Source organism: Chelonia mydas, chromosome 20 (genome assembly GCF_015237465.2).
Source record: "Chelonia mydas isolate rCheMyd1 chromosome 20, rCheMyd1.pri.v2, whole genome shotgun sequence".
In the NCBI taxonomy this organism is placed as follows: domain Eukaryota; kingdom Metazoa; phylum Chordata; order Testudines; family Cheloniidae; genus Chelonia; species Chelonia mydas.
In genome coordinates, this window is record NC_051260.2 from 13,458,313 (window position 1) to 13,483,370 (window position 25,058).

At 57.7% G+C, this 25,058-nt stretch overlaps 1 protein-coding gene across 7 annotated transcripts in view; it reads left to right on the plus strand.

The window, feature by feature from the left end:
* The window catches only part of ADGRL1 (adhesion G protein-coupled receptor L1), a 94,690-nt gene that overhangs the window by 53,234 nt on the left and 16,398 nt on the right, over positions 1–25,058 (plus strand). For 3 of the 7 annotated variants that reach the window (XM_043532836.1, XM_043532837.1, XM_043532838.1), the window contains exons 5-13: positions 7,964–7,981; positions 16,085–16,885; positions 18,290–18,604; positions 19,403–19,506; positions 19,845–20,030; positions 21,716–21,754; positions 22,912–23,095; positions 24,566–24,688; positions 24,769–24,974. In XM_043532836.1, coding sequence (XP_043388771.1) covers positions 7,964–7,981; positions 16,085–16,885; positions 18,290–18,604; positions 19,403–19,506; positions 19,845–20,030; positions 21,716–21,754; positions 22,912–23,095; positions 24,566–24,688; positions 24,769–24,974 — 1,976 coding nt within the window. The remainder of the gene's footprint in view (positions 1–7,963; positions 7,982–16,084; positions 16,886–18,289; positions 18,605–19,402; positions 19,507–19,844; positions 20,031–21,715; positions 21,755–22,911; positions 23,096–24,565; positions 24,689–24,768; positions 24,975–25,058) is intronic. The other 4 variants (XM_037887925.2, XM_037887928.2, XM_037887927.2 and 1 more) reach the window with 2 other exon arrangements.

Genomic DNA, 25,058 nt, shown 5'->3' on the forward strand with positions numbered 1-25,058 from the left:
CATGTGTGTATGCTGCATATGTCTATTCACGGCACACACGCATGCCCCCAGATGCACACGCCTGCACATTGCACACGTCTGTATCCTGCACACACGCATGCCCCCAGATGCACACGCCTGCACATTGCACACGTCTGTGTCCTGTACACACGCATGCCCCCAGATGCACACGCCTGCACATTGCACACATCTGTACACAGCACACATGCATGCACCCAGATGCACACGCCTGCACATTGCACAGGTCTGTACCCTGCACACACACATGCACACAGATGCACACGCCTGCACATTACACACATCTGTATCCTGCACACACACATGCACACAGATGCACACGCCTGCACATTGCACAGGTCTGTATCCTGCACACACGCATGCCCCCAGATGCACACGGCTGCACATTGCACACATCTGTACACAGCATTCACGCACGCACCCAGATGCACACCCGTGAATGTTGCCCATGCCCGCACTCACACCCGGTATCCGAGAGGCAGAGAATTCCTGTCCCTGCCTCCTCACCATGTGGCTGCCCGTGTCAGCTGGGCCAGATCCAAGCCGTTGTGATTTGGCGTAGGGTTTATCCCTTGCCCGTTTACACCAGCTGGGTCCCTCTGCCACTCCTTGATTTCCATTCCCATCTGCCGCTCCTTCCTTGGGAGAAATGGAAATTGACAGGTCCCCCCCCCACTCCCACCCGTTCATGCAACACATTTCAAGGCGACATACGCGCTGCCCAAATGCTTGCCGGGTGGCATCGCTGCAGCGGATTGGCCACCCCGCTCCTCACATTTCAAGGCGCGGCTGTTCTCCTGGTGCTGGCTCGGTGCCCACCATCTGCTCTCCCCCGCGCTGCCACTCACCCAACAGCCAACGTCAGCAAGGGACAGGCGAGGTTCGGGGCGTGGGACTAGCGACGAGAGAGAGAGCGGGGGTGGAGGCGGATTCGGAGCTCCGCAACACTGGTATGACGGTGCTGAATCCGGATCTGGCTCTCAGTTACGCTGGGGTGTAAACCCGCAGTGGCTCCCTGGAAGTCCAGCTCTGCTCCCCCCTTGGCCAGCGTGGAAAGCAGGAGTTAGCGCCACCAAAACCAGAGTGTACATCCAGAGTAACTCGGAGGCCGCAAAATCCTGCTCTCGCTTACACCCAGGTGTAAATCTGGAGTCACTGCCTGGAAGCCGGACTCTGATCCCAGTTACACCAGGGTGCAAAGCAAGAGTTAACTCCAGCCAAACCAGATTCAAACCAGAGTAACTCAGATGAAGCAAAATTCTGCTCTCGTTTACACCAAGGTGTAAATCTGACATCACTCTCTGAAAAGCAGATTCCCAAGTGGGGTAAACTGATGTAGCTCCATTGACTTTAATGGCTCTACACCCGTTTACACCAGCTGGGTATCTGCTCCTCCGATTTCATTGACTCAGGGGTGTAAATCCAGAGCTACCTCACAGTGGGTCTGGCAGAGCAGGACAGGGAGCGGCTTTCTCAGCTCCAGAGCCCCCTGGCTAGGGTCAGAGGCACCTTCTGGGCCTCGTGCTGAGGCAGAAACCAGTTGGGAATCACTGGGAAGTGGGCACGTTGGCCCCAGGCTTTCCCACAGGGAAAGGAGCACAGCCAAGGCAGTGGGGCCGACCGAGGGATCTGGGGCAGAAGGGGCCAGATCCAGAGCTGGCGTAAAGCGATGCCACACCATTGGCGTCGCTCGTCTGCTCCATCCCTGCTCAGGAGGGTCCAGCCAGCCCAGGCCGGGGACCAGCCCGTCCTGGAGTCCCCAGCACCAGGAGCTGAGACCCAGCTGCAAGAGGGGCCCCGGCGCCTGCTGCTCCCCCCTGCGAGGGCTCAATGGCCCACTGACTAGCCCAGGGCTCGGGGATGCGCTAGACTCGGGGTCAAGCTGCTGCTGTGAATCGGGCCGAGCGGGGCCTTGGTCTCCCATCGGCCAAGTGATGCCTCAGCCATGGGGCTCTTGGCCCTTCTGGGAGCTCGCCCGAGGAACCGTCCCGACCAGGGTTTCATCAGAACCGAGCCGGGGCCCGTTTTGACCTCTCTGCATTTTTTAAATGGCGAGGGAGAGATCTGGGGAAAAGCTTTCAGCCAGCTCAGCTGCGTGTGCAGAGTTTGGGCCTCTGCCCGGCCCTGGGCGTAACACCGCGGGGGCCGGCATCGGCGGGAGAGCGGAGAAGGAGGCAGCATGGGCCAGTGACCTCCAAGTCAGGACTCCTGGGTTCTGTTCTCAGCTCCGAAAAGGCAGGGAGCCAGGGCTAGATCCCAGGAGGACAAGCCCAAAGCTGGGCATCACCACGGCATTGTGGGAAGCAGCTGTGATTTCGCAAAGCTGCATGCCCAACACGTGCCCCCAACTCCCCACTGCTTAACCGCGAGGTGGAGCATGATGGGAGTCGTGCTAACATGAAGCAGAGCATGATGGGAGTCACGCCAACCCTACCAGGCCTCATTCAACTCACCACGACAAAAGCGTGCTTCGTCCGGCGCCTTCTAACTCACAATGCAGATCGCTCCCCCCACCCCCCCCCGCCCCATGCAGCTCCTCCTCTCTCTCTGCACTCAATGCTGCCCCCTGCCCTCTGATTGTCCCTTCCTGCTCTCCCGAGGGGTGCCTCAGTGCTGTTGATCTTTGGGGGTCAGGGCAGGGCAGGGGTCCAGAAAGCGGGGAGATGGGGGAGGGGGACGGAGGGTGCGTGTCAAACTCCCCGCTTTCTTCCTTTGCAGCTGCCTCCGTTCTAACCAAACGGCCTGTTTTCCTTCTTCAGGTGCCAATTGTCCTTGTGTTAATTGAATGCCTCTAATTTTGGTTGGGTCTTTTTGTTTGTTCGTTTTTCTTATCTATTTAATTTATTTTGGAGGGGGCAGGATTATAAAAATATAATTGTTAGAACTGTGCAAACAGAAAAAAACCCAACCCCTTTTCTCAGCCCTCCTCCTCCCCCCCCTTCTTTTATTTCCTGTCACATTGTTTCTTTCCCTTCCTTCCCCCGGGATCTCGAGGGGGCGCCTCTGTTTTTCCCACAAGGGATTTGTTAGTCATTGGCAGCAGCTGTGTATATTCCAGGCAAGGCCGGGGCTGCCTTTAGTCAGTTGGGTGAGCAGTTATTCCCTGGTTTATTATTACAGCAATGCCTAGAGGCCTCAGCCAAGACCCAGGCCGCCCCATTGTGCCGGGTGCTGCGCAGCCAGAGAAGCAGACAGCCCCCCTGCCCCAAAGAGCTTCCTGAAGCAGCCAAGAAAAGGGGCACAGGCCCATTCTGATTCCTTTGCTCTGCCCCCCGCCCCATACACACACAGACACGCCGCCCGGTTTACAGCATCACCAGCCCTGAACGGTCCAAAATCCAGTGCCCAAAAGCTCAGAAATCATTAGATTTCATCATCAGCTGGCTCTGCCTAGCTGCCGTCTGCTTCGGGAGCCTCTCCGTCTCCGGGGCTTGTTTCTGTGCAGCCACAAGGGCTACCCGTCGAGGGCCAGATCCTCCGCTGGGGTTGGGCCGTTCTGAGCTGTCGGGCCAGCCAACATGATGGGGGCTGCCCCAGGGCTCCTGAGAGCTACACCCCTTGAGCTAGAGAGGTCTCTGGCCTGGCCGTAACAGACTCAGCCCTCAGCAGAGCGGCACGGGGGACCCGTCGCCCACAGCCAGCGCCCGTGTGTACCAGCCAACAATCTCGCCCCAAGCTTTAAGCCCCAGGTCTCGTGCAGCTCCGTAGGCGGCAAGGCAGTTCGCCCCTGCCCCGACATCCCCCCCCGACCCCACAGTGTCCCCAGAGCTGGGCACCGATTTGCCCCCCGCCCTGGCACAAACGCATGTGGCTGGAGATTTCTACCTGGCTGGTTTGCTCTTTGCCGCTGAGCGGATTGTCAGATGTTAATTTCCGGCTGGAGCTGTTTTTTCCCCTTCCCAAGCACTATTTTTAACTCGCTTCCCCCCCTGTATTTAATACCCCCCCCCGCCCCGCCAGTCCCCTTTTCACAAGTTCACCAGCTTGGCACTACTGCTGCAGCAGGATGCCGAGGAGGCCAGGCCCAGGCCAGCCCTCGGGGCTCCCATGGAGCAAGGCAGGGCCCCACCCCACACCGCCCCACACCGCCTTAGCCCCATGCCCTTCCAGAGCCATCCCCAGTGCGGGAGCTCAGCCTGGCCGGCTGTCAGCGCCGCCCCACAGAACTCGCTGCCAAGGGCCACGGGCCTCTGCACTGGGGAGAACGGCCGACCCCAGAGCGTGACCGGTGAGGGGCAACGAGGGGGTGAGAGTCAGATGTTAGCACTGGTAGATTGTCAGTCTGTGCATCTCCATACACACCCCTCTGTCTGTCCATCCAGCCCCATACACATCCCTCATCTATCCATCCCCATAGACATCCCTCTGTCCATCCAGCCCCATGCACACCCCTCCCTCCATCCATCCATCCCCATGCACACCCTTCTGTCCATCCAGCCCCATGCACACCCCTCCATCCATCCATCCATCCCCATACACACCCCTCTGTCTGTCCATCAAGCCCCATGCACACCCCTCTGTCTATCCAGCCCCACGCACACCCCTCCATCCATTCATCCATCCATCCCTCCCCATACACACCCCTCGATCCATCCATCCATCCCCATACACACCCCTCTGTCTGTCCATCCAGCCCCATGCACACCCCTCCCTCCATCCATCCAGCCCCATACACACCCCTCCATCCATCCATCCCCATACACACCCCTCTGTCTGTCCATCCAGTCCCAAACACCTGATCCATCCATCCCCATGTACACCCACCCATCCATCCCATACCCACCCCTCAATCCAGCCAGCCCCATACACTCTCTATTTACTCTCAAACACCCCTTCTCTGTATCTACTCAGCCCCATACACAGCGCTCTATCTATCCTCACACACCCGGTATCCATCTATCTATCCCCTTTCACCCCCTGTCTACCCAGCCCCATACAACCCTTTGTCCGTCTGTCAGGCATCAGTAACCTCTGTTGGGGTAGAATTCCCAAGGTGGCAGGACCATAAGCCCAGCCCAGGCCCAGCTCCTCAGACCTCCCTGTCCTTCGGGTCACGCCTCACACTCAGGCCTGAATACACGTGTAGCAAAGGAGCCCCTGGCAGGTTGGGGTGTGAACCCCGGTGTCCGTCCTGGCCAAACGCCAACCTGGAGAATTCCCTCCTCTCTGCCTGAACTGCACTGAAAGCTGTCATCAGACAAAGAGGGACCAAAAGTGGTGGCCCCTAGAGGGGAAAGGCCCTGTGTCCCATTCCCTGCCCCCTGAGCCATCCAGCCCCTGCCCTGGTGTAAGATCAGAGCCGGTGCCCCCTAGAGAGGAAAGGCCCCATGTCCCATTCCCTGCCCCCCAGAGCTGCCCTGGCGTCAGACTGGAGCCAGCCCCCCCCTTGCCCCACAGAGGAGGAAGTTTCCATTCAAAGTGTAGTTAAAAAACAAGGTCATTTGTATTTAATTGGGGCCAGAGCTCTCGGCACAAACAAGCCACAGCGCTGCGGCCGGTGCTGCTCACATTGACTCCTGGATTTTGGTGAAGCTCTGTGCTGTTTCCCCAGGCTCTTCAATGGACTCAAGCAGCCATTTGAGGGCTCTGTGGGCTCTGAGCTAGGAGGGCACCGTCCACTACTAACAGGATCAAGAAGGCAGCGTGGTCTAGTGGCAAGAGCACTGCACTGAGACGCAGAAGAGCTGGGCTCTATTTCTGGCTCTTCTGGATGAGCTGGGAGGGGTTGCTTCCCTGCTCTGTGCCTCAGTTTCCCCACTGGTATATGGGGTGGGGGGAGGGTGTTAGGATGCTGACCGCCTTTGTAAAGCATCAGGAATTATCGTCACAGGGTGGAGGCATTAGAGAGCAAGGAGCAGATGGAGCGTGGTCGAGGTGCAGTGGGGCGTGGGAGGGCTGTGTCTGAGCAGGGGATAGGGGGGCAGGCCCGTCAATCACGACAGAAACAATCCTGGTTTACAGAGCACAGGGGGTTTTCCTCAGTGGGGTTGGAGCTTTCAAAGGTGATGAGAAAGGGAGCTGGGATTCCCAGCGCATCTGGGAGTGAGAGACGAGGGGCTTTGGGACAGGGACCTAGGGGTGTGATGGATCTGTGCCTAGGAACCAGGCTGAGCTGCAGAATGGGGGTGGGGAGTATGGGGCTAGATAGACAGGCAGTGGGGGTGTCTGGAGAGAGAGCGAGGTGTATACGTCCACGGTGCCCCCACACCTCGAATCTTCCCTGCAGTTCCGGTCGCCCCATTGCAAAAAAGGATATATTGGGACTGGGGAAAGTGCAGAGAAGGGAACAAAAATGATCAGGGGGATGGAACAGCGGCCGCATGAGGAGAGATTAACAGGCCTGGGACTGTTCAGCTTGGAAAAGAGACGACTGAGGGGGGATCTGATAGAGGGCTATGAAATCACGGCTGGGGCGGAGACAGTGTCTAGAGAAGTGTTATTGACCGCTACATAGCACAAAGTCAGGGCTCGCCCGATGCGATGAGCAGGCAGCTGATTTAAAACAACCCTAAGTACTTCTGCAAGCACCACACCGTCCGCCTGTGGAATGCGCTGCTGGGAAGGCCAAAAGGATACTGGGGTCAAAAATCCATCGGAGGTGTTCTTGGAGGACAGGTCCATCAATGGCTATCAGCCAAGCTAGTCAGGGACGCAGCCCCATGCTCTGGGTGACTCTAAAGTACACTTTTGATGGCCAGAAGCTGGGACTGGATGACAGGGATGAGTCACGTGATCATTGCCCTGTTCTGTTAGTTCACTTTGAAGCACCTGGCACCAGCCTCTCTCAGAAGACAGGACACTGGGCTAGCTGGACCACTGGGCTGACCCAGCCTGGCTGTTCTTATGAGATAGATAGATAGATAGATAGATAGATAGATAGATAGATAGATAGATAGATGGGGTGGATGGGGATAGATAGATAGATAGATAGATAGATAGATAGATAGATAGATAGATAGATGAGGTGTATGGGGATAGATAGATAGATAGATTAGATAGATCTGATTATCTACTCAGACATCTTGCATGTCCCAGACCAGGGAATACACCCATTTAGATCTAGGGTGATGAGTGGGCTGATATTGACAAGAGCGGATTGGTGTCAGCTTGAAGCTAAGCAACAGAAGATCAGCAGTTGAGGGTGGGGGCGGATGTCTATGGGCCACCTGGGCCTCTTAATTCAGCTGAGATCCCAGAATCCTGGTTCTTTTGACTGATCGATCAATCTGTCTATCCTCATACACCCCCTCTATCTATCAGGGAAGATTCGAGGTGTGGGGGCACCGTGGACGTATACACCTCGCTCTCTCTCCAGACACCCCCACTGCCTGTCTATCTATCCCCATACACCCCCTCTATCTAACTGCCTATCCCCATACACATCTATCTATCTATCTATCTATCTATCTATCTATCTATCTATCTATCCCCATACACAACCATCCATCTGTCCATCCCTATCTATCTCCTACTGTCCTTTCTGTTCCTGGGGTGCTCAGAGTTTTGCATTTGGTTTTTTTTTTTTAATTCTTATAATTTTGGGTTGTTGCGACATTTCTTATTATTTTATTATTTGCATTGGGGCGGGGGGGGCAGTTCTTGATGTTTCTCTTTCCAAGGGCGTCGCTGCTGGAGCAAAAACCCATTGAATCCTAAAAACAAATCAAACCTGATTTATAAAATCCTCCAACAAAAATCCAACACACGTTTTTCTCTCTCTCTTTGCCTAAAACAAGCAACAATTTTAACAATTAAAAAGGGCGGAGGGTGGGCTCTGAAATGGGGGTCGGAAGGGTGGGGCGGAAAAAGTTGCGATAAAGAAAAGGTTTCTTCGGGGCGGGGGGAAAAGCAATTTAATCTCTTCTCTCTTTTTTTTTCTCCTTTCCTTGCACTTTTTTTTTTTTTCAATCTATTTTTTTTTTCTTCTTTCTTCCGATGCTTAAAGTAGAAGTGGAACAAAAAGGTAAACAGAACATTACCCCTGACCCCCTAAACCTAACACCTTGTTATATTCTCTGTGGCCATATTAAATGTGAATTCCGCCTCCTCTGATCCTACCCCGACCCCTCTTTCCCTAACTTTCCTTTTTCCTCCCAGAACCTTCCCTCTCCCCCCCCAACCCTTCCCCCCAATTTTCTCTCTCTGGTCTTGTTAATTCCAATTGGCCTCCCTAGCTAAAATACAGGCCCCTTTCGCCACCTGCCCGATGCAAAATACAAGCCACCAGCTCCAATCTGGAAAGGATTTTTGTAACCAAACTGGAATCCAAAGTCTGATCCATGAGTCCTTGGCTCGCCTGCTCGTGGGGGGTGGGGGCTGGGGGGGCAACCATTAATGTCTGCTCGACTTTTTACCTCCTTCAGGGGAACTAGTCATGGGGGCTTCCTCTCCGTCTTTTTTTAATCATTCAACTGAGTTTCTCTGCTCCTCTGTTCATGTTTCCATGGCAACCAGTCGGGTATCTACCTCAGTCACCGGCTTTCTCTTTCTCCTCTTGATTTCGGTTCTGTCTCTTTTTTATGATTATTATTTCCTAATTCCTTCTTCCCCCCCCCCCCAACATGGAATTTAAAAAAAAACATGGTTAATATGAGCGGGAGGGAGCTGACGGGTCAGATGGGCTTATTGATTGATTTTTTACAAAAAAAATTCCATCAATTTGATTCCAATCGGCAAATTCGCTTTTTGACTCACTCTCCTTCGTGGCCAGGCATTTGGCCAGGGGCGGGGTGGATATCCACGGATTTGGGTGCTTACATTCATCCAGCCTGGGCGTGCCGCTATCCCTTCTTTGGGACAGCGCGCGACCCTGTGCGTAAATCCCCATGACATCAAGGGGACTTTCACTCCCGCTGAAAGTTATCTCCTTCCCAGTAGTAGTATTTATTATTCATGATACACAAGGAGACTTCGAACATTAGAACAGAAGCCCATGCTTAAAGTTAAGCACCTGCTTTACCACAGTGCCGATTCAGAATTCTTCCCCACACCCCCACGCAGGAGCTCCTAAACCTCTTGGGTTCTTTTCCTAAAAGTGCCCACTTTCATTTTCTTTGACTTTGTCTCATTCCTCCCGGCTTGTCCTCTCCGTTAACCCCTGGAACGCTATGCTAACGAGATGACGCGCAACTAAAAAAACCACCCCGATTTGTTTATATATATATTTATGTCTACACGTATATATATATATAAACCAGCTTTTTAACACTAGCCATAGTAATCTGGTGGGTACGTTTGTTTGGTTTTTGTTTGGTTTTACTAACCACTTTAATATGGAATTCTATGTTATTTCTTTTTTTTGTTCCTTTATTTCTTTTCTTCCGATAAATCCAGGGGTTGGGATTCTTCTTATTTTTTTCCTGCCTGTTAAAAGAAATTAAATTAAGCAAAAGCTGCACTCAGGGTCTTTAACTCGATCTGTTATTGCCAGAAGGGGCGGGGATGCAATCGATTTTATATTTATATATATATTTTAATTTGACCATCTCAGCCCTTTGTGGAGGTTTCTAGTTTAATGTAAGTACCAGGGCATGGAGAAAACGAGATTTTTCTAACGAGCATTGGGGCTGTCAGAGGCAGCAGTAGGAAGCCAGTAAATTAACAAATTGATAATTGCTTAAGAGACAACAGCAAAAAAAAAAAGCCAGGCTTGATTCTTTCCAATCCATGTTTTTCTCTCCTTCTCTCAGCTTATTTTGTATTTCCAAATGCACTGGGGTGGGGAGGGCAGGGGCAGATATATATTTATTTTTGCTGGGGGCTAAACATGCTTTTTTCCCACAGGTCCAGCAAGGATCCCATGGTTCTGGGGTGTTAAAAACCTTCCTGATGTGGCTTTTTTTGTTTGTTTTAAGTTGATTGCTTCCTTGTCCATTTCGGCCCCGGCTGCCTCAGACTGTGGACAGCCCACTCCCATCCCCTGTGCGCCCAGGAGGGATAGAAACCAGCTAACCCACCCTCACCCCGTCTTTAACAATGTGTTTCTCCTCCTCCTCCTCCCGCCAGGAGCCCTCCATCCATCCCACCTCACCACCCCCAGCCTGGGCTGTGGGGCCAGCCCAACTGAACCTGTGAGTCTGAGAGAGGAGCCTATGATCACCCAGAGTGGGACAGGAATGGGGTCAGATCACACAGCTGGGGCTAGAGCCCCCAGCATGGCCCAACCCCCCAGCCCAGCACCCGCGCTAAAGAGCAAGTCTGCTGGTTTGCGCTAGCTGTAGATCCTTTATCCCTCCATGGCCTGTGCCACAAGAGGGCAACGCACGCAACCGCACACACCTACTCAGATGTGCATGCACAGAACACAGGACACCCTGCACACATATGGCAACATGCATGCCTGTGGGAACACGCACACACACGCCAAAAGGCAAGCACAGATGCACCCACCGGAACACACACACCCATGCGTGCCCATGCACACACAAAGGAACACGCATGCAAACATGCCCGCATACACGGGAGCACATGCATCGCAATATACGTACCCATGCACACACACTCTCTGATTGCATCCCCCCGTGCAGCTCTCCCTCGACTCTCAGAGCATTGGCCTGGATTTACCCCTAGCTCCGGATCTGGGTTTACCCCAGGCCCGGGGAAGCTGGGCAGCAAAGGTGGGCCGAGGGTGGCACCAGGTGATTGAGACAGGAGTGGGCGGGTTACAAATTTCAGAGCAGATGCAAACACTCCGGAACTGCCCCCCATCTCTGGCTCAGAGGAACCAGCACCGGCTGGCTAACATCAGGAACTGAGGGCATCCCCAGCACTGGCCTCGGGGCAGGTAGGGGATGGCAAAGGCAGGAACATCTCCCCTCTTCCCCCAGGCATACATCCCTGTCTCTCTGCTGCCCGTGGCTGGCAGGAACTGGGCAGTGCATGAGGCAGGTTGGATGGGAGCCCCTCTGGGGCAGCACAGGGGGCCAGTGCGGTTGAGAGCAGGGAAAGGCCCAGGGCTGCCAAGGGCATGAGGATGAGCCCAGAGGGTCCCCGCAGCTGGAGCTCACAGGTTCAGGGGGAAAGGTCCCACATCCCGCTCCAGCTCGTCCTACCAGGCTTCCTCCCCACCCCCACCCCCCCCCACCCCCCCGGCTGCCACCCCCAGCTCGATAACGACCTTCTGTGCTGGCAGAGGAACCGCGGCTCAGATCCTGGCTGGAGACCCGCGTGTGTGTAACACCCATCGGGGTTCAATGGACACACTGGCCATGCTAATGCAGGAGGGACGTGGGCGGGTGCTGGGAGAGACACCCCGGCGTGGGGCCTGGACCTGCCTCCCCCGGCTGTAATGATTCCATGCAGGGGGGGATGGGCCTTGAGCAGGTTAGCTCAGAGCTCAGCCCCATGCTCTGCCCTTTGGGGGGCGCGGGGAGCTGGATCAGGCTGTCAAAAGGAAAGAGGCGTCCCGCTGAATTGGTAAGGCTGGAATATGGACTAGATGGGGCTGCCTGGGAATAGATTAGATTAGATTAGATTAGAGGGGGTGTCTGGAGTAGGTGGATTGCCATCTCCCCAGCTTTCCCCCATCCTCCAAATTAAATGGGAGTTTGCACCTGAGCACAGAGTAGGGTCAGCGGTGACTTGATCATAGCACGTGGGGAGGACAGAGCCGGGGAGGAAATGTGGCCCAGTGGTTAGGGGCTCGAGATCCAGGGTCAGCTCCCTGCCAGACTCCCTGTGTGATGGGGCAAATTCCTCAGTCTCGCTGGTTTGTGTGGTGGTAGCACCCAGGTGCCCCAATCACAGCCCAGGGCCCCACCGTGCCAGGCGCTGTACAAACCCACAGCAGAAACTAAGAAATAATAGTACTTGCCTCTCACAAGTGTAGTGGGAGGACCGATCTATTAATGATTGGGAGGTGCTCAGCTACTGTGTGAATGGGGCCATAGAGCTTAGGTAGAGGGGTGATGTGTATGGAGATGGATGGAGCGAGCAGGGGGAATGAGGGTGGCTGGATAGAGAGGTGGGGGTGTATCAGGATAAGTACATAGAGGGGAGTGTACAGGGATAGGGATAGGTAGATGGGAAGTCTGAGGATGGATGAATAGGTATAGGATAGGTAGGGGGTGTATAGGGATGGATGAATAGAGGTGTGTGTACAGGGGTATATGGGGGGAATATGGGCATGGTTGGATAGAGGGACATATACAGCGATAGGTAGAGGCTGTCTGTGGATGGATGAATAGAGGGGGTGTGTACAGGAATAGCTGGGGGAGTATGAGGATAAGTGGTTAGAGGGGCATGTTCAGGGAAAGTTAGGGGGTGTATGGGGATAGGTGGGTGGGGGTGTGTACAGGGATGGGTAGGGGGTGTATGAGGATAGGTGGATAGTGGGGTATGTACAGGGATCGGTAGGGGTGGATGGGGATAGGTGGATAGAGGGTATGTTCAGGGATAGGTAGGGAGTGGATGGGGATAGGTAGATAGAGGGGTATGTAGAGGGATCGGTAGGGGTGTATGGGGATAGGTGGATAGAGGGGTGTGTACAGGGATCAGTAGGGGGTGTATGGGGATAGGTGGATAGAGGGGTGTGTACAGGGATCGGTAGGGGGTGTATGGGGATAGGTGGATAGAGGGGTGTGTACAGGGATCGGTAGGGGGTGTATGGGGATAGGTGGATGGGGGCATGTACAGTGATAGAAACGGGGCTAGGTGGATAGAGGGGTATGTACAGGGAGATGGGGATAAAGGGGCGTGTACGGGGTAGATGGAGATGGTTGGATGGGTGCATAGAGGGGTGGCATTGGTGGGGCGGACAACCCATTGTGTCCAGTTGCGGGGGCCTCGCTGAAAAGAGGAAGGGGGATGGGGCGAGATGCCAGGATGACTGGAGGCCTGGAAACCTGCCTTGGCGAGAGCGTGCAGGAGCTTCAGCTCCAGGCTTATGGGAGAGCCGGGCCGAGGTGACTCGATCACAGCCATGGGCAGCGAGCAGGGGGCTGGTCAGTCTCCCCGACAAAGGCAAAGCAAGAGCCAGCGGTTGGAAGCTGAGTAAATTCAGACTGGAAACACAGGGCTTGTTTTTAGCTGTGATGGGGAATTACCCGTTGGATTAATGGCGAAAAGGCTGGGGTGGGTTGTCCCTCACTTGAGCTAGACAGACACTGTGTCTAGGGAGAGATGGGGGAGCGGTAAATGAGGATAGATGGATGGACAGACTGGCCCAAGGCTGAGCAGCAAACCCAGATATGGAACCCAGGGGTCCTGATTCCCAGCCCGTTTGCTCCATTCACTAACCTCGCTCCAGGAGACTGTTATTTGATTAGAGCGGGAGGGGCTGGGAGCCAGGACTCCTGGGTTCTGTGCCTGTCTCTGGGCGGGGAGAGACCTCCCCGGGTCCTGTCGCCCAGTCCCCTCATGCCAAAGGCTCCTGCTGTGATTCTCATCGGTCCAAACACCCACAGCAAGGGGCAGGCAGCAGGTGCAGTGACCAGGAGGCAGGAGGGGGTTAATTCCTCTGGGGGCCAGCAGGGGGCGATGTAGCTGGCAGTCTGGGCCCGCCAGGGAATTATTGCCGGGACATTCCCTCTGCCGTACGTGCCAGAGCCTGTCGTGTGGCTGCAGGCCGCAGGGCTCCCGGCTTGGCATAGCCAATTGGACTGGAGCCTGCTGGCCCCACGGGCACTCGGCCCATCCTGCGCGCCAAACCCAGAGCAGAGGATTCGCTTGGCGCTGGATCAGGCCCCTCCAAGCCCCGGTGATGCCGGGATGGCTGCCGGCCGCGGCCCTTTCCCCATCCTGCCCCCGCCACAAAGTGGTGTCTGCAGCGGGCGAGGGATAAATAGGCCCCGTCTGGGGGAGGCAAATGGGAGACGGGCTGGGCACGGATGCAGGGGGGTGTGAGGCCCCCAGGGCCAGCCGCCCCACCCTGACAGGGTGCTTGATCCCCCCCCTTACACTCCCACCCCCAGGGAGGCGGTGCCATTCGTACTGACACCACCTCCAGTTGACTCTGTCTCCCCCTCTGGCCGCCTGGGGATTTGCGTCCAATCCCGTCCCGTTCGGCACCTGCGATCGCTGCTGCGGATCCTCTGCTCTGGCCCGTGGCTTCATTTCTTTCCTTGCAGCACTAACCCACCCCACCCCCGTTTTCTTCCCCAGCCTCTCTCCAGCTGCCCGGACACACCCAGAGGACGGCTGCGCCTGCCCCCCGCCCCCCACCTTCCCTGCTCCGTTTTCCTCGCTAACAGCTTTTCCTCTTGGCTCGGAACCCAAGATCCTCCCAGGGTCATGTCTGGGTCGGGGGGGGGGGTCTGCTCACTGTCTCACCCCACCCCTCCATCTTCCCCGGCTGTCACTTCACCACCCCACCCCATGTGCACCAGTTCTCATGACTCATGCTGATCTGAATCAAACCTGGCTGTTAAGGTCACTCCAGAGGCATCCAGGGTGGGGCGAGATGTGGGAGCGTGGGAGGGCCTGGGGCTGCGGGTGGGGGTGGGGAGCAGACCAGACTGCTTTGATCTTCTGTCGTCCTTCCATCAGCTGTTCGTCCCAGGAGGGAATCCGGCACCGTCTGCTAACCCCACAGGCTGCTGATCCCAGAATCTTTCCAAGGGGCAGGATCTCTCTGCAGGGCTCTACACTAACCCTTCCCTGCCCCCCAGGGCCATGGGACACCCCCTTAACCCCCCACGCCCAGCGAGACGTCAGCTGGACACAGGATCCCAACCGGGGCTCTGCCGCTATTCCTTTTGAATTGGCAGAATGTTGGATCTTTTGCTTTGCTTATTTTTCATTCCAACTGTGTGTCCCCACCCCCAAATCGGTGTCACTCCAATCAATGTGTAGGAACAGGGGCTAGAGGGGGACGCGTCCATTACCCACCCATCCCACCTTCCGAGGGGAAAGGATTTCTCACCTGAAGAATATCTGGCGACAGAGGGAGAATCTGGAAGAATGTTAACCAGAGGGGAGTGGGGTCTAGTGGTTAGAGCGGGGGGAGGGGGGCTGGGAGCCAGGACTCCTGGGTTCTATTCACAGCTGTGGGAGTGTAGCCTAGTGATTAGGGTCAGGGGCTGGCCATCAGGATTTCTAGATTTTATTTCTACATCCTCGAGGAAGTGGGATCCTAGTGGAGAAACTGGAGGGGCTGGAAGTCAGGACTCCTGGGTTCTATCCCCAGGTCTTCCACTGACTTCCCTTTGAAGGAAGTCACTTTGTTCCTCCGTGCCTCAGTTTCACCACCTATTAAGATACAGATTATAGTGCTGACCTGGCTCCCAGCCAGGAGGGAGTCTCAGCTAAGAGCTAGGCAGGGTCCTTCCAACCACCGGCTGATTGCTCGCTGACTTTTCACCAGCATTCTTCATTTACCGGAGCTAAGCTAGGTTCCCTCCAAGAAACCCTGCACCACAAAGCTGGGGACCCGAGTCTGTGCACCCTGCAGCCTGGGCAGTCATTGGCAAATGGGCCAGATCTCATCGCTCCATTGGAGTCCATGTGACCCTGCCCAGCCGAGGGTCTGCCCCTCCCGACAGACCTTTCTGACGCGGTGGCATTTCACCCGCACTTTGTGCCAGCGTAAATGAATCGCCCCTGGTGCAGGGTGGCAGGGACCCGGCTGTGTCTCGTGGCATTCGGGCTGGCTGTGAAACCAGACCTGGTTCCCGCAGGGCCGGCCCAGCCCACGCCCGGTCCCTCAACAGCCGGGGCGGCTGAACCCAGCTCTCTGGAGCAAGTGACCATGCTGCCTTTACGCTGAGATCGGGCAGGCCACACCCTTCCAAAGTCTTTTCTTTCTTTAGATCTGGGTTCCCCCTCCATCCCCTGTCCTTCACAATGCCCCCCAGCCTTCCCACGCCCCCCAAAAAGTACCCCCCAAGCACTCTGCCCAGTAACAGAGATGAATCACCCATGACTGCAGCTGATCTGGGAACCAAGAGTTGATTTTCATTCCTCCAGCCGACAGCCTGTTACAAATTTATTCTTTCTTCTCTTTTCTCTCTTCCTTTCTCTCTCTCTCTCTCTCTCTCGTTCTATCGCTCACTCACTCTCTTGATCCTCCTCTTCCTCCCTCCCCACTTGCCCCAATCTCCCTCCCCTCCCTGCTCCCTCCCCCCCCCAGTATTCGTTTGCCCGGGGACCCTACAGAAGGTGCTGGAGGCCACGTCCACCCACGAATCGGAGCATCAGTCGGGCGCCTGGTGCAAAGACCCGCTGCAAGCCGGCGACCGGATCTATGTCATGCCGTGGATTCCCTACCGGACGGACACGCTGACAGAGTACGCCTCGTGGGACGACTACGTGGGCGCCCGCCACACCACCACCTACCGCCTGCCCAACCGCGTGGACGGCACGGGCTTCGTGGTGTACGACGGGGCCGTCTTCTACAACAAGGAGCGGACCCGCAACATCATCAAGTACGACCTGCGGACCCGCATCAAGAGCGGCGAGACGGTGATCAACACGGCCAACTACCACGACACCTCGCCTTACCGCTGGGGGGGGAAGACCGACATCGACCTGGCGGTGGACGAGAACGGGCTGTGGGTCATCTACGCCACCGAGGGCAACAACGGGCGCCTGGTGGTGAGCCAGCTCAACCCCTACACCCTGCGCTTCGAGGGCACCTGGGAGACGGGCTACGACAAGCGCTCGGCCTCCAATGCCTTCATGGTGTGCGGGGTGCTGTACGTGGTGCGCTCCGTCTACGTGGACGACGACAGCGAGGCCGCCGGCAACCGGGTGGACTACGCCTTCAACACCAACCTCAACCGGGAGGAGCCCGTCTCGCTGGCCTTCCCCAACCCCTACCAGTACGTCTCCTCCGTGGACTACAACCCCCGCGACAACCAGCTCTACGTCTGGAACAACTACTTCGTGGTGCGCTACGCCCTGGAGTTCGGGCCCCCCGACCCCAGCACGGGTGAGCGCAAGCTACACACCCCTCCCCCGCCACTGGGCACCGCCAGCCCCTCGGGGGGGCAGGGCTTGTGAGGGAGGGGAAAGACGGGAAGCACCCCTAGAGCTAGGAGAGCCGCTCCCAATGGTGGGGTCACAGCCCGGCCCCCACCAGTGCGGGAACCCAAATGTCTGCTCTCCTCGGGTGGAGGAGGGGGCGCAGCCCTTCAGAATTTGGGGGTTTGGGGGCTATTGCGGGGGAGGCTCATAGCGGGGTGGGGGTCGGCTGGAGATGTCTGGGGGGGCTGCTGGGGGACCTCAGGAGGGCTCAGAGCTCTGTGTGGAGTTCAAGAGGTGGAGGCTCTCAGTGAGGGGGTTTGCAGGGGGGCGGTGGGGGGCTCCAAGGGAGTCAGAGTTATGGGGGGGCTCTGTAGGATTTGGGCGGGCTCAGAGGAGCCTGTAGAGGAGTCTGGAGGGAAATTGTGGTGGATCATCACTGGGGGGTGGATCTCATGGGGAGGGGCCCACAGGGGCTCATGCTGGGGGTGTCTCAGGGACTTGGGTGTGTGGTGTCAGGGGGCCTGGGTGGGGGAGAGGGTCTCAGGTGTGTGTGGGGGGGGGCTGTTGGAAGGGTCAAAAGGGGGTGGAGCCCAGGGGGGCAGGTGGAAGGGGTGCAGGTGGAGGGCGGGAGGGATTACCAGGGAGTGTATGGGGACCAAAAGGTGTGCAAGGGGGGGAAATAGGGGTGTGTGGGAGGGGAGGGAGGAGTTCAGGGTTGTGCATGATCGTGTCTGGGGGAGCGGAACCAGGCGTGTGCAGAGGATCCATGGAGCCAGGGGATGTTCAGGTTGGGGGTTCCCACGGCTGTGCGTGGGGATGGGGGGCTTCGGGTAGAGGGTTCCCAGGACCATAGCGGGGGTGGGGATCTGGGGGGGGGTTCCCAGGGCCATGAGGGAGTAGGGGACTCAGGAGGTTCCCAGGGCCATGGGGGCAGACTTGGTGGGTTCCTAGGGCAGGAGGGAGGGAGGAGGGGGACCAAGCGGGGTCCCAGGGCCATAGGTGGGTGGGGGATTGGCGTGCCCTGGGCTGTAGGGGGGGAGCGGGACTCAGGGGGGGTCCCAGGGCTGTAGGGACGGAGGGGGACTCTGCGGGTTCCCAGGGCAGTAGGGAGGAATGTAGGGAGGACTCGGGGGGGTCCGAGGGCCATAGGAAGGATAGGGGACTCGGGGGTCCCAGGGCCATAGGGAGGAAGGGGGACTTGGAGGTCCCAGGGCCATGGGGGGAGACTTGGTGGGTTCCTAGGGCAGGAGGGAGGGAGCAGGACTCGGGGGGAGGGTGTCCCAGGGCCATAGGGAGGAAGGGGGACTCGGGGGTCCCAGGGCCATAGGTGGGGTGTCTGGGTCTCTAACCTCCCTCCTCCCGCCCCCAGGCCCTGTCACCTCCACGCCACTCAGCACCACCACCACGGTGCGGCCCACCACGGTCACCACCACGGCCTCGCCCGCCGCCACCACCACGGTGCGCAGGGCCCCCCTCACCACCCACCCCATTGGCGCCATCAACCAGAAGGGCACGGAGCTGCACCCCGTCACAGCCGCCGCCCCCAGCACCCGCAAGCCCCCCTCCTCCAACCAGCACGTCTCCCCCGAGCTCTTCTGTGAGCCCAAGGAGGTCAGACGGGTCCAGTGGCCGGCCACGCAGCAGGGCATGCTGGTGGAGCGGCCCTGCCCCAAGGGCACCAGAGGTAACGGGCGGCTGGGGGGGGCAACGGGATGGAGTGGCAGGGGGCATTGCCCCCCTCAGAGTCTGCCGGCCAGCAGGGAAGATGAGGAGAGTGGGGTCTAGTGGGTAAAGCAGGGGGCTAGGTGCCAGGACTCCTGGGTTCTCTCCCTATCTCTGGGAGGGGAGTGGGCTGCGGTGGTTACAGCAGGGTCGGGTGCCAGGACTCCTGGGTTCTCTCCCCATCCCAGTCCCTGTCTCGCTGAGCTGGGCAGCATGGGGCTGTGTGTTAACTGCATGGCGCCGATGCGCTGGGTTGGGGGGGGGGTCAGCGCTTCACAGCCAGAGCCCGTGGCCACACCCATCTGCCCCGTCCCCAGATCTCGCTGGCCCTGCCCCTCTGTGCTGGAGCAGGGATTTCCCTGCACTGGGGAGCCAGCCTGCGGCGCTTATCTGCTTCGAGGGGGCCATGGTCTGTCGAGGGCTGCGGCCCCGACACAGGGGCTGGTGGGGAGACACCCCTGTTTCTTCTACCTGCCATGGGAGCGCTCCCTCCACTCATAGCTATAGCAGGGCCTTTATACCCTCTGCCAGCCTGACCCCTAGAGGGCGACGTGGCCACACAAAGGGGGGGACTGCTGCCTCTTCAGGCACTGCACCCTCCAGAGCAGAGCCCCCACCCCCAAAGCCCACATACCCCTTGGGGGCGTGGATGGGCACTGCCTACACTGGGGAATCAGGGGCTGGGCTAGGCTGACAGGGGGCCCCGGCCATCTCCCTTCTCCCCTTCTCTGGTGCCTCCCGCCTCCCTCTCTGCCCGCAGGCATTGCCTCCTTCCAGTGCCTGCCAGCCCTGGGGATCTGGAACCCGCGTGGCCCCGACCTCAGCAACTGCACCAGCCCCTGGGTCAACCAGGTGGCACAGAAGGTACCGCTGCCCCCCCTTTCCTCCACCCTCCCTGTGCCCACCATGCCTACTGTGTCCCCCATACTCTCCTCTCTGCTTTGGGGGGGCATCACTCGCACCCTATGTGGGAGCTGGGGGGGCATCACTCATACCCTACAGAGTGGGACGCGGGGCATGGCTTGTACCCTACAGAGGGCCTGGGGGGAGAGCATGGTTCGTACCCTATGGGGCGGGATCTGGCAGGTCGCTTGTACCCTGTGGGGCGGGGCGAGGGGCACTTCTACCCTGTGTGGGGAGAACTGGGCCTGGCACCCGGCTCCCCGGGGCTAAGCAGGGTCTCTTCCCCCTTGTCCCGGCAGATCAAGAGTGGAGAGAATGCGGCCAACATCGCCAGCGAACTGGCACGGCACACACGGGGACCCATCTACGCTGGCGATGTCAGCTCCTCTGTCAAGCTGATGGAGCAGCTGCTGGACATCCTGGACGCCCAGCTACAAGCGCTGCGCCCCATTGAGAGGGAGTCGGCTGGCAAGAACTACAACAAGGTGTGGGCGGCTGGGAGTCAGGGCTCCTGGGTTCTATCACCCACGGGGACCTTGGGCGAGTCACTGCTGCCATTCTGTGCCTCAGTTTCCCCACCTGTAAATGAGGATAATGCTAGCCAGGCAACAGGCTGTAGGGAGGTGTCCATGCAGCTTAGCTCTGGGGCACCCAGGCTGTGGGTGCTCTGGCAGCGCCTATGTGGGTAACCCCCTACCGGGGAGCCCTATGGAACCACGCCCCCGGCCCCATGTGCCAGGGCATCTCTCACATCCCATCACACAGAGAAAGGTCCCTTCAGGGCATCTGCATCCCGGTCTATTCCTCCGTGCCAACCCCTGTGGTGTCCCCATGCGGGGCCGTTTCTGTATGATGATATCATCATGACTTCTTAATGGTGTCATCATGATGTACAATGACGTGAGAGGTCTTTGTGATGTCATCACTTGCTGCTGTGATGGGCTGGTGCCCACTTGTGATGTCATGACATGCCCTGTGACAGGAAGACACCTATTTGTGAGGCAATCACATGGTGCCGTGACGGGAGGGTGCCCACCTGCGATGTCATCACATGGTGCCGTAATGGGAGGGTGCCCATCTGTGATGTCATCACATGGTGCCGTAATGGGAGGGTGCCCACCTGCGATGTCATCTCATGGTGCCATGATGGGAGGGTGCCCATCTGTGATGTCATCACATGGTACCGTAATGGGAGGGTGCCCACCTGCGATGTCATCTCATGATGCCGTGATGGGAGGGTGCCCATTTGTGATGTCATCACATGGTGCTGTGACGGGAGGGTGCCCACCTGTGATGTCATCACATGCCATCAGGACATGAGGCTTCCTACTGGAGCCTCCTACGTTATGTCACAATATGACGACAGGTTTTGTGACACTGCGTCACATCACGAGATGACAACTCTTCATCCGACGCCACGACGTGGTGACGTTCCTTCAGGACCTTATCCCGCTGGGGCACAGTCTGCTGTCCCACCGTCGCTGGGGGTCCAGCCCGCTGGGTCACAGTATGATGCCCTCTTCAGGGGTCGTTCTTCTCACCAGCCACTGGCAGCCGGCTGGCTTTTGAAAGCCTGGGCCCCCCACGCACTCAAGGGGTCCCAGCAGGAACTGGCGACAGGAACCATTGCACTCAGCTAATTATCAGCTCATTACCCAGTGGTTATTGGCTAGTTATCGAACAATCGTTGGCTAATTATCAGCTAGTTAGCCAGTGGTTATCAGCTAGTTATTGGCTAGTTACTCAGTGGTCATCAGCTAGTTATCCAATGGTCATTGCTTCTAGTTATCAGCTAGTTATCCAATGGTTATCAGTTAGTTACCTAATGGTTATTGGCTAGTTATTGGCTAGTTACTCAGTGGTTATCAGCTAGTTACCCAATGCTTATTGGCTAGTTATTGGCTAGTTACACAATCATTATTGGCTAGTTACCCCATGGGTATTGGCTCGTTGTCAGCTAGTTACCCAATGGTTATCGACCGGTACCTGTGACTGATACTGGGGCTAGCAGGGATCTGATGCAGATTTGGCTCCAAGGCCCCAAGGTGGGAACGTATCCTGGAGAATCAAAGCCCAGGCCCTCGGTGCTGGGATCTGGCCCTAACCTTGCCTTCTTGTCTGTTCCCTGCTTTCCTCCCTGCTCTGTGTTCCGGGTGTCTGGCGCCTTCAGATGCACAAGCGAGAGCGGACCTGTAAAGACTACATCAAGGTGAGTGGAGGGGCGCCAACCCTAATCAGCCCTGCAGCTGGCCCCCGAGAAACCGCCACAGATGGGCAGCTAGTTACGGGGTTCTCGGCCCTGAGAGTGCCCTGCTCTTACACTAGGTTGCCAGCAACATAACTGATTTCAGGAGGGCTACTCCAGATTTACACCGGGGACTGAGTGGGGAGTCGGCCCCAATGGAGTTATTTTGGATTTACACCACAGAGGGAGAGGGGAATTGTGATGGGATCCTGGGGTACAACCTGGAACTGTGGGACCGCTGTGCCCCTTTAACTGTCCAGCCTGAGCTGTCTCATACAAAGCTATGCCAGTGACAAGCAGCAAACCCCTCCAGGCACTTTGATCACTCAGCCATCAGCACGTGGAGCCCCACACCCAGCAAGATTGCGTGAATGCTCCCTGAGCCACTCTTGAATTGTACAGAGAGAGGCACCAGCCAGTCACCCCAGCCCCTGGCCTTGCACCCCAGAAATACACCATCTTACACTGCTCAAGACACCCTTGGACAGTGCAAGCTCATTAATTAGTTCACCACTCCAACAAAAGGGTAATGGATCTGCAACAGCCCTTGTTAACCTGAGCTGAGATTCCCCCAGCACTTCAACCAAAACCACACTGTTTTAGGTCAAATATAAACCAGATTTGTTAACTACAGGGAGACCAATTGTAAGTGATTAGAAGTAGCAGACATAGAGATTAACGATAGTAGCCGGCATTGAGATCCAAATTTGTTACCTAAGAAATAAAAACAAATTTTCCATCTAAACTCTAGAGACTGAGCAAGATCGTCAGTCTGCCAACCCCAGCTTGGCAGAGGTGGATCCCCCGTTCCAGGGCTAGCTATTGGCCAGGGGAGACATGGAGAGACACCCACTCACCCCCTAGCCCTGAGCCAAGCAGGCATGGGGAGGAGGCAGAGCAGTTGCTCCGGGTGGGGTAGGGGTAGCTCTGGTGCCCTGGGGCATCGGGGCAGGCAGTCTGGGGGGCGAGAGAGGGGGCTGTGGCTGTAGAGGGGAGCTTGCCCCGCCCGAGTAAACCCCGGAGTCTGTCTGAGAATCCCCATTGGCTCCCAGCCCTGGCTCCCCTCTCGGGTGTGGGGCCCAGCGCGGGGCTGAGCCGTGTCACACCCGCCTGCCCCCCAGGCTGTGGTGGAGACCGTGGACAATCTGCTGCGGCCCGAGGCGCTGGAGTCGTGGAAGGACATGAACGCCACAGAGCAGGTGCACACGGCCACCATGCTGCTGGACATCCTGGAGGAGGGCGCCTTCCTGCTGGCCGACAACGTCAAGGAGCCCGCGCGCTTCGTCACCACCCGGCAGAATGTGGGTGAGTGGCCCCCACGCCGCCGCCACCCGGACACCTGGGTCCTCCAGGGATCAGTGGGGGTAGTGATGTGGGGGGCAGGAACGCTCATCCTGGCCCAAAAAGGCAGAGACCCCAATAATACCCTTGTATCCCCAGCATCCTGGTCCTCAAGAGGCAGAAGGGAAAGCTGATTCTGGGTCAGGCCTCTTACCTGGATGCCTGGGTCCTCTAGGGTTAGGGACGTGGAAGGCAGTCCGCAAGGCCTATCCTGGCCTACAGTGGCAGAGACCCCAATATCCCCACTATCAATAGGCAGGAACCAATAGGCAGATAGGGAAGATGACCCTGGGCTTGGCCTCTTGCCTGGATTCCTGGGTCCTCCAGGGATTGGATCGGTGGGTGACCCCTATTCACAGCATGGCAAGGTGGGTCTGGTGGGTGGCTGGGGCAGCTGGTGTTTCTCAGAGCAAACTCCACCCATGTGCAGAACAGATGTGTGTGCGATGCATCCAGGACGGCTGCATGTGCAGGATGGATGCATGTTCGATGTGTGGGCAGGATGGATGCACGTGTGGGACGGACGCATGTGCATGTGATGCATGTTCAGGATGGATGCGTGTACAGGATGGATGCAGGTGCGATGTGTGTTCAGGACAGATGAATGTGTAGGACGGATGAGTGTGCATGTGATGTGTGTGCAGGACAGATGCGTGTGCAATGCACGGGCAGGATGAATGCATGTGCAATGCATGGACAGGACGGATGCATGTGCAGGGCGGATGCAGGATGAGTGTGCAGCACGGATGTCTGTGTGTGAGATGCGGGTGCAGGACAGCTGTGGGTGCAGGACGGATGCGTGTGTGGGATGCATGCTTGTGCAGGACAGGTGTGTGCAATGCATGGGCAGGACGGATGCGTGTGCAGGGCAGATGGGTGTGCAATGCATGGGTAGGACGGATGTGTGTGCAGGGGGGAGGCAGGACAGATGCGGGTGCAGGACGGATGCATGTGTGAGATGGATGCTTGTGCAGGATGGATGCGTGTGCAATGCATGGACAGGACGGATGCATGTGCAGGGCGGATGCAGGATGGATACATGTGCGGGATGGATGCGTGTACGATGCATGGGCAGGACGGATGCGTGTGTGGGACAGATGCGTGTGCGGGGCGGATACAGGATGGATGTGTGTCCGTGCAATATGTGTGCGGGACGGATGCGTGTGCGATGCGTGGGCACGACGGATGCGTGTGTGGGGCAGATGCGGATGCAGGATGGATGTGTGTCCGTGCGATGTGTGTGCAGGACGGATGCGTGTGCGTGCGATGCGTGTGCGTGCGATGCGTGTGCAGGACCGATGCAGATGCAGGACGGATGCGTGTGCATGCGATGTGTGTGCAGGACGGATGCGTGTGCGTGCGATGCGTGTGCAGGACGGCTGGGCTGCGTCGCTGAGGCAGCATGCGCCCCCCCTCACGGCTCTCCCCCCGCAGTGCTGGAGGTGACGGTGCTGAACACGGAGGGGCAGGTGCAGGAGCTGGTCTTCCCGCAGGAGTACGCCAGCGAGAACTCCATCCAGCTCTCGGCCAAAACCATCAAGCAGAACAGCCGCAATGGTGAGTAGGGGGGCCAGCCCCCGCCCTGGGCCCAGGGGGGAACCCCAGGGAGCGCACTAACCCCGCCCTCTCCTCCCTAGGGGTGGTCAAGGTGGTCTTCATCCTCTACAATAACCTGGGCTTCTTCCTCTCCACCGAGAACGCCACGGTCAAGCTGAGCGGGGAGGCGGGCGCCCCCAGCCCTGCCCTGGTCGTCAACTCGCAGGTCATCGCCGCCTCCATCAACAAGGAGTCCAGCCGCGTCTTCCTCATGGACCCCGTCATCTTCACCCTCTCCCACCTGGAGGTGAGACACGCCCCGGCCACCAGGGGGTGCTGGGCTGCTGGGGCGCTGCCCCCAGTATCCTGGCTGTGCCTTGTCCCCGTACAC